This window comes from Suncus etruscus, chromosome 13, assembly GCF_024139225.1.
Source record: "Suncus etruscus isolate mSunEtr1 chromosome 13, mSunEtr1.pri.cur, whole genome shotgun sequence".
In the NCBI taxonomy this organism is placed as follows: Eukaryota; Metazoa; Chordata; class Mammalia; order Eulipotyphla; family Soricidae; genus Suncus; species Suncus etruscus.
Genome location: NC_064860.1, coordinates 93,223,572 through 93,233,314, shown reverse-complemented (window position 1 = coordinate 93,233,314; position 9,743 = coordinate 93,223,572). Strand labels below are relative to the sequence as shown.

At 40.3% G+C, this 9,743-nt stretch overlaps 1 protein-coding gene across 1 annotated transcript in view; it reads left to right on the top strand.

Annotated features, from left to right (window-relative positions):
- LOC126025887 (cell cycle control protein 50C-like) overlaps positions 1–9,509 on the top strand; it is a 40,484-nt gene extending 30,975 nt beyond the window's left edge. Inside the window, exons 4-7 of the mRNA XM_049785613.1 lie at positions 1,611–1,698; positions 3,288–3,428; positions 6,203–6,412; positions 9,319–9,509. Coding sequence (XP_049641570.1) covers positions 1,611–1,698; positions 3,288–3,428; positions 6,203–6,412; positions 9,319–9,509 — 630 coding nt within the window. The remainder of the gene's footprint in view (positions 1–1,610; positions 1,699–3,287; positions 3,429–6,202; positions 6,413–9,318) is intronic.
- Positions 9,510–9,743: the final 234 nt, after the last annotated feature.

Sequence of the window (9,743 nt, the reverse complement as noted above, 5' to 3'; positions counted from 1 at the left end):
TAAACGGGGCCAGAGAGCTAGCATATCGATAGGACATTTGCCTTGCACACGGCCATCACGGGACGGACTCCAGTTAGAATCCCGGCATCCCATGTGGTCCCCTGAGCCTGCCAGGATCGATTTCTGAGCACAGAGCCAAGAGTAACCCAAGTGCTGCTGGGTGTGACCCAAAAACAAACAAACAAACAAACAAAAAAAGTGATAGCCAAGTGTTTTTTAATTGCTTTATTTAAGCACCGTGATTAAAAAATTGTTCATCATTGGGTTTCAGTCATACAATCCAAGAGTCCTCAAACTTTTTAAACAGGGGCCAATTCACTGTCCCTCAGACCATTGGAGGGCCAGACTATAACTTAAGAAAAAAAAAAAGCTATGAACAAATTTCTATACACATTGCAAGTATCCTATTTTGAAGTAAGAATACAAAATGGGAACAAATACAATATTTAAAATGAAGAACAAGTAAAGTTAAGAGAAGGAGTTGAGAGACAGAGAGAAGGCGGGAGTTGGAGAATGCAGCACAAATTCCACACAGACTCACTGTGGGCCTAGGGCAAGTCAGCCACTAAGTAAGATAGATAGCAGTGGCAAAAACACCCAGTGGGCTGGATAAATGCCCTCATTGGGCCACATGTGGATGGCCACACCATCCTTCACCAGTGCATCCTTCCCACCACCAATGTCTCTAGTTTCCCTCCCACCCACCCACCTATTCTTGCCTTGCTCTAGAACAGGCAATTTGCTTCTCTCTGTGTGTCTCTTTATTTCTCTCTCTCTCTCTCTTTCTCTCTCTGACACTAGTTTGCACTATTGTTCACCAAATGATTTTTTTTTTTGGTTTTTGGGTCACACCAGGCAGTGCTCAGGGGTTATTCCTGGCTCCAGGCTCAGAAATTGCTCCTGGCAGGCACGGGGGACCATATGGGACGCCGGGATTCGAACTGATGACCTCCTGCATGAAAGGCAAACGCTTTACCTCCATGCTATCTCTCCGGCCCCCACCAAATGATTTTTAAGAATCAATAAAAAATAACATATTCTGGTATGCAGGCATGAATTCTTTGCAATGATATCTTAGCGTATAGACTTTGCAATGTGTCTACTTTTGGAACATAAATTATACTTCAATTAAAATGACTTTTAGAGGTATGACAGTACAGATTTAATGTAATACTTCACATACAGGCAAGATAAAGTGACTTCCCACAGACTTACTCATAGCCTATAGGTTGTTAATGTTGTGAGAAATGTGTATACACACACACACACACACATCTCCAAAACACAAATCTAAGTCAAAAGCCTTGGAAAAACGGCAGTCAAACATTTTAATTTGAGGCCGGAGAGATAGCATGGAGGTAAGGCATTTGCCTTGCATGCAGAAGGACGGTGATTCGAATCCCGGCATCCCATATGGTCCCCCGTGCCTGCCAAGAGCGATTTCTGAGCACAGAGCCAGGAGGAACCCCTGAGCGCTGCTGGGTGTGACCCAAAAACCAAAAAAAAAAATTTTTTTTTAAATCTGTGCCAATAAATCAGTGTTCTTCCTCTGAATACTCTAAAACAGTTCACCAAAAACATTTCTCATTCCTGTTTTGTCTTCAATCCAGAATGTTGATGGCTGTACCCCATTCACGTATTCCAATGATGGGCTCCCCTATGCTCCTTGCGGTGCTATTGCCAACAGCATGTTCAATGGTAGGTGATTTTCCTTCTCTTCATGGTTTTCTTTCTTTTGTGTGTGTTCAAGTGGAAATGGGGTACTAGAGGTCGAATCCAAGTTTGATACAGGCAAATATATGCTTCACCATGGAGACACATCCCTCTCTCTCACAGTGTTCACTTCGTTAAGTTACCCTGTTTGTTGCTCTGTAAGTTGCACCTGACCGTAAGACGCACATAGTTTCTAGACGAGGAAAACAAGAAAAAATAAAAGTCACAGCAGCCATCAAATAGTCTTAAACGGGGCCCGGAGAGATAGCACACCGGTATTTGCCTTGCAAGCAGCCGATCCAGGACCAAAGGTGGTTGGTTCGAATCCCGGTGTCCCATATGGTCCCCCGTGCCTGCCAGGAGCTATTTCTGAGCAGATAACCAGGAGTAACCCCTGAGCAGCGCCAGGTGTGGCCCAAAAACAAACAAAAAAAAAAATAGTCTTAAACGAAAGCTCTATATGTGATGGTGAAAGTGTGTTAGCCTGATTGTTCATACTAAGTGGTATGCCTGCCCAATAAAGGGGTATCACACTGCAGGTATCAAGAGCTTAGTCTCTGCTCTCCTGTCCTGCACTCAGGCTTCAGCTCCAAGTGGCATTCGCTCCATAAGACACACAGACATTTCCCCGAATCTTTTGGGAGAGGGGAGTGCTTCTTATGGTATGAAAAATACGGTATGTAAAATCCTAAAGGTCCAGGAGATCACCTCTGCAGCTTTTAAGTCTTTTAAGTCTTTGTTTTCGTTTTTTAAACTTCAGGTGCTGGAGTGATACTATAATGGATAGAGTGTATGCCTCACATGTGGTAGACCATGGTTTGATATTCGGCATCCCACATTGTCTCCTGAACACTGCCAGGACTAACTCCTAGGTGCAGAGTCAGGTGTGGACCCAAAACCAAAACAAGCAAACAAACAAACAAAAACCCACTTTATTTGAAAATTTACTCTCACATCCTAAAACTATGAAGTCATAAAGGAAATTTAATTCAATTGAACTTAATGTTTTTCAATAATTGGGGCCATGGTAATAAAATGAAGGTGTTGGCCAAAAAGATCATAAGTAGAGAAGGTTCTTACTTGCCTGGAAGGCAGCTGATCCAGGTTCACTCTCTGGCACCCCATTTAGAACCCCAAGTACCACCAGGAGTAAGTCCTGAATGCTTCTACATCTGGCTTGAAAATATGGTGCTGTGATTTCAGTGTCTATCGCATATTTATATGTTAAAAATCTAGGGTTTTTTTCAGTTATTTCTGGTTATGCACTATTATTACTATTATTATTATTATTATTATTATTATTATTATTATTATTATTATTTTGGTTTGGGGTCTAAATACAGCTACTACCAGCACAGTATTCATGGCTCAGTATTCAACAGAATATTCAGTATCTACCACCCCTGGTGGTGCTCCTAGGTCATCATGCAGTGGCAAGGATCGAACCCTGGGCTCCCATCTACTGAGTCTGTCTGTTCCAGTCCTCTGAGCCTTCTCACAGACTGAGTCTACAACTTAAAGATGTGCAAAGATGCTTGTTGACTTCTCTATCATAGCTTTGAATTTCCTTACAGACACCATTATTCTTTCATACAATCTTAATTCATCTACGCATGTTCAAGTCCCAATGCTGAGGAGTGGAATTGCATGGTGGACAGATAAATATGTCATGTTTCAGAATCCACCTTTGAGTAACCTGACAGCTGCATTTAATGGTAAGGAAGGCCAATGAATTAGCTCATTGCTCTTTTTTTTTAACTTTATTTTTATTGATTGAGTTATTGATTCATTGATTGGTTTCTGGGCCACACCCAGCGACACTCAGGGATCACCCCTGGCTCTGCACTCAGAAATTACCCCTGGCAGGCTGGGGGACCATATGGGATGCCAGGAATTGAACCGGGTCCGTCCTGGGTCGGCCACATGCAAGGCAAATGCTCTACCACTGTGCTATCTCTCTGGCCTCTAGGAATCACTCTAACTGGTGCTTGGGGAACCATGAAGGATGCCTGCGATGGAACCCGGGTTACCTACATGCAAGGGAAGCACCAGCCCTACTTTTATTATACTATCTCTCCAGCCTCAGCTGATCTCTTACTTATTCTAACTCTCCCAACCTATATGCACTTTCATTCCATAATATCAGAAACATGAAAGGAATGTTTTATTAAGTTGAAACTGATACTGTCTACTTTACCATTAGGAAAAAGTGATGTATTTTTCCCTTGAAGTTAATAAACTTCATTCTTAAAAGAAATAACTTTGTTTTTCAGACTTACTATACAATAAATAAATATATCAATAGTTATAAATTAGTACCTAAAATTATTCGAAAAATGGCTTAGGACATTTCATATATAGAAGCCATGAAGAAAAATATATAAATAATGAGAAGAAACATAAAACTATTGATATAATAAATAGCCATTATATAAAAATCCTATTGTTTGGGGCCGGAGAGATAGCATGGAGGTAAGGCGTTTGCCTTTCATGCAGAAGGATGGTGGTTTGAATCTCGACATCTCATATGGTCCCCTGTGCCTGCCAGGGGCGATTTCTGAGCATGGTGCCAGGAGTAACCTCTGAGCGCTGCCGGGTGTGACCCAAAAACCAAAAAAAAAAAAAAATCCTATTGTTTGGTCCCACTTGGATGGATCTAGAGGGCATCATATTAAGTAAAATCAGAAGGCAGGGGAAAAAATGTCAGGAAAAAAATTATTGGTCACTAAGTTTCCATATGATCCAGCAATACAACTACTAGGGATATACCCTAGAAATACAAAAATACAATACAAAAATGCCCTCTTTGCTCCTTTGTTTCTTGCAGCACTATTTATTTATTTATTTTTGTTTTGTTTTGTTTTTGGGCCACACCCGGCATTGCTCAGGGGTTACTCCTGGCTGTCTGCTCAGAAATAGCTCCTGGCAGGCATGGGGGACCCTATGGGACACCGGGATTTGAACCAACCACCTTTGGTCCTGGATTGGCTGCTTGCAAGGCAAACGCTGCTGTGCTATCTCTTCGGGCCCACAGCACTATTTATAATAGCAAGAATCTAGAAACAACCCAGATGCCTGACAAAGATGAGTGACTAATGAAACTGCTACAGTTACACAATGGAATACTATGCAGCTGTTAGAAAAATGAAATTTACCTATACATGGATGGACATGAGTTAAAGGAGTCAGAGAGAGAGACATACAGAACAGTCTTACTTATTTCTGGGAGTTAAGAAAAATAAAAGACAATATAGTAATAATACCCAGAGAAAATAGAGATGAGGGCTGGAAACACCAGCCCATGATATGAAGCTTATCACAAAGAGTGATGAATGCATTTAAAGAAATAAGTGCATTAAAAACTATAGTGACAATGATAATGAGGGATAGAGAGAAACAGAATGCCTGTCTTGAAGACAGGCAGGGTGTGGGAGAGTAGGAAAAAGTGGAAAGAAAGTTGCTCTGGTGAAGGGGAGTGTACATTTTATGATTGAAACCCAACTATAAATATTTTTGTGACTATGGTGCTTAAATAAAGAAATTATTAATACAATTTAAAAAATAGAATAAGAAAAAATGAATTCTAACATATAGTGGGATTATAGCATATACATAAAATGTATAGATAAATTGAAAGTGTACTATTATTAAGTACTTATAAATATAAGTGATAGAATGTTATTAAAGAAAAGATGGGGGGAAAAAAGAAAAGATGGGACTCTGGGTTTCCCCAGAGTGGAAAAAGTCTAACATAGATTTTTGATGAGATGTTATTAAAAATCAAGTAGATGAGGCCAGAGAGATAGCACAATGGTGTTTGCCTTGCAAGCAGCCAATTCAGGACCTTAAGGTTTTTGGTTCGAATCCCGGCATCCCATATGGTTCCCCATGCCTGCCAGGAACTATTTCTGAACAGATAGCCAGGAGTAACTCCTGAGCGCTGCCAGGTGTGGCCCAAAAACCAAAAACCAAAAAAAAAAAAAAAATCAAGTAGAAAAAATCTAGCAAATGTTTCAAGAGATGGATGTTTCTAGGCCAGAGAGATAGTACAGTGCATAAGGCACTTGACTTGAACATGGCCTACCCTGATTCAAGTCCATATGTATTTAATCAAATGGTTCACCAAATACCACTAGGAATGACCACTGATTACAGAGCCAGGAATAACCCTTGAGCATTGTTGGGCATAGCCCCAAAACAAAACAAAATAAGGAAATGTAAAAGTTATATCATTTTGGGGCTAGAACAATAGTAAAGCGGGTAAGGCATTTGCCTTGCACGTTGCCAACCTGGGTTCAACCCCCAGCTTCCTATATATTACCCTGAGTCTTCCAGGAGTGATTTCTGAGTGCAGAGCCAGGAATAACCTCTTGAGTGCTGCCCTGTGTGCCCCCTAATGTACCCCCAAAAAAGTTATATCATTTTCCTTAAAGGAAAGCTTAAGCAGGTAGATGATTTTCCTCAAAGATGTCTGCTATTTTCTTCACAGGAACAGCAAAGCCCCCAAGCTGGCATAGGCCTATCTATCAGATGGATGAAGAGATGCCAGAAAACAATGGTTTCCTCAATGAGGATTTTATTGTGTGGATGCGGATAGCTGCCTTCCCTACTTTCAAAAAACTGTACCGTCTACTCAACCGCACTGGATATTTTAGTGAAGGCTTGCCTCCTGGTAATTATAATTTCATCATAAACTACAGTATCCTTTTATATCATTCATCTTTCTGAGTTGTCAAGGAAAAATCAGTGTCTATCTAGACATTAGTCACTGATATAATTCATTCTATACTATTCTAGAACACCAAATAGGGGTATGTGTGTGAATATATGCAAGATTTTTTAGGATAGGGACCGGTAGAGAATTTGCCTTGCACGCAACTGACCTAGAACAGACATTGGTTCAATCCCTGACATCCCATGTGATTCCCCAAGCCAGGAGCAATTTCTGAGCACAAAGCCAGAAGTAACCTCTGAGCATCACCCAGTGTGGCCTAAAAACAAACAAACAAAAAAATTTCTTAGGATAATTTTATCACTCTGTCATTGTACAGTTATTATCAATATATAGTCAAATCTATGCTTTTTTAAACCAATAATAGTTAATAACAGTATAAGGAACATTATTGAACTTATATTAGGTAACACTTGTCTCTAGGAATGATGAGAATCCTATTGTATAAAATGGAATGATAGAGAGGACCAAGGAAGTAGAGGACTAATAAAAAGAATTTGGAATATAGACTAAAATACACAAAAAACAAGAGCTACTACAGAATTTTTTGTGATGGGGCCGGAGAGATAGCATGGAGGTAGGGCATTTGCTTGCATGCAGAAGGACAGTGGTTCTAATCCTGGCATCCCATATGGTGCCCCAAGCCTGCCCGGAGCAATTTCTGAGCATAGAGCCAGGAGTAGCCCCGGAGCACTGCCAGGTATGACCCAAAAACAAAAGAACAAACAAAAAACAGATTTTTTTTGTGATGCAAAGCATTGCAGACCAAAGAAGCATAAACTCCGAGGCTTCAACATGCTGTGAGCTCTGTATTATGACAATGCTTGGTCATGGCCTCTGTAAGGGTGAAGACAACAAAGAGTCAAAACCATGGTTATGAACATGTCATCCAACTTAGGAGATATGTTTGAATATGAGATTCTTAACTTTGTTTTACATGAAAATGCATATGTAACTTGATTTAAAAATGAAAGTCTAAGTATCTAAGTGATAGCACAGCAGCTAGGACATTGGCTTTTCATGCAACCAACTTGGATTCAATCCCCAGCATCCCACATGGTGCCCCCAGCCTGCCAGGAGTAATTTCTACATGCAGAGCCAGGCGTAACCCTTATACACATTTAGGTATGGTCCAAACAAAACAAAACTAAACAGAAAGAGTAAACTACAGAACATTAACTCTCTGGATAGTATTTCAACAATTCCTCTTCCTCCGTGAAAGAAAGGGGGAGGATCTTTATGAAGTCCCTCACTGAGATCTCTTGATTCAACCAGTTTTATCTCTGTCCTACACTAAAACATAGGAGGGAGGGGGAGCCTTTCTGTACTCCTGTGGCCACAGTGCATTACAGAATGCTTGAAGATGAGGGTAAGAGCAAGGGAAACATCTTATTTCTCCTAACATGCTGTCCACTTTTCTTCCTTCACCATCAAATTAAATTTAGGCCCTCCAGTCTCAATCTTCCACACAGAACCTCAATCCTGAGCTTGAGACAACATATGTGCACTAGCTATGTTGAGCCCTGGTGTGCTTCAATCTAAACAGATTCACTAAGGAAGAAGTGAAGCCAGCAAAGAGTCAAGATCATGGTTATGGACATGTCATCCAACTTAGGAGATATATTTGAATATGAGATTCTTAACTTTGTTTTATATGAAAACACATAGGTAATTTGATTCTAAAAATGAAAAAACATGGGGGTCCAAGTGATAGCACAGCAGCTAAGACACCTGCCTTGCATGTGGCCAACCTGGGTTCACAATCTTACCAGCCATCCTACTAAGAAAGGAGAATTAAGCCTTAGCTGCAAAAAAAAAAAAAAAAACAACTACCTACCAGTTCTCAGAAAGAAAATAGAGTCCTCATGTGAGGAAAACAGTTCTGTTTCATAGAGGGAGAAAGCAGGCAGATGAGTCATGGTGACACCCAAGATCCTGATGACAAAAAGGAATTTTGATGTAAAAGAGAGACGATGGTCTCCTAGCCATTTCCTTGTGCCTTTAAATAGCACATTGCCAAGTGATTTGAGGCATTTTAAGAGCTTTGCCGGGAAATGCTGCTGTCCCTGTGCCGTTGCTACGAGAAGCCTTTATTTGTTTATTAGTTTGGTTTACAAAAGGCACCAGATGTTTTAAAACCTCAGGCCACATGCATAATCAAAATGACATCATTAAAATACTAACGATAGCAAACTCACATCAAATGCTTTTCCCGAAGCATGGAGGGATTCTAGCCTTTTCAAAATCCAAATGAATACACCACCTTGGGTTTTCCCAAAACCCTCCAACCCCTCATAAAGCGTTTTACTGTCAGCTTCGTTTTTAGTTTTGTTTTGTTTTTTGGTCTCTCTTGAAGAAATTTCCCAGAACTAGGAATTCAAATCTTAGCTTATGAAGGATTTTAATCTTACCCTGGGTCTCCTAGGTCATCGATAAAAATTTAGGTTTGTTGCAAAACCTGAGTTCTTTTCATTTTCTTTCGTGCATTATTTAGTTGTCTGTAAGTCATTTGGTGCTTTTCCAGAGATCACAGCTGTGCAGAGAAAAGGTTTACTTTTACTAGTAAGGTGTAAAGTCCTGCTTAGGACCAAGGTCAGAGAGTTAGCTCAAGGATCTAGAGAACATGTTTTGTAAGCACAAGCCCCAGGTTTCGATAACTGGTATGGCATCGTCCCCCAAGTACTGCTGGCGTTGACCTCCAAACACTGCCTAGTGTAGGCCCACACCAAAAATTAAATTATATAAACTGAAATATTTAATTGTTTTTATTTACAATGTCAACATTATATGGTTTAATCTGGCTGTTGCAACCTAGGATATGCAGTCACAAAGCGAGACCGCACTGAGACAGATCTTTAACAGATTTTTATTAGACTTTCCGGTAACCATGTTCGATGGGGAAAAATCAGTTATCCTTACCAACTTAACATGGAGTGGAGGCAAGAGCACCTTCTTAGGCATCGCTTACATGGTGACAGGAGCCATAACATGGTTGGTCACCTTTTGCATAATAGGGATTCACTTGAGGAATCGAAGAAAGAAGCCATTACTTTCTGATCAGTAAAAATGTAAGCCTTCAAAGAAAACAAAAATGAATGTTGAATTAATAGGATCAAAGATTTCTTATAAGTCTCAAAGTGTCTTGGATATTTTATTTCATGATGTGGAACTATGTTGCATAAATATAAAATATAGAGGCCTAGTGTTGGGGATGAGGCCTTTTTCGACATGGTGCCTATAGCCCCTTTGGCCAGTAGGTCTAAAGATTGCAGGATAATGGCAAAGAAATAATTTCACA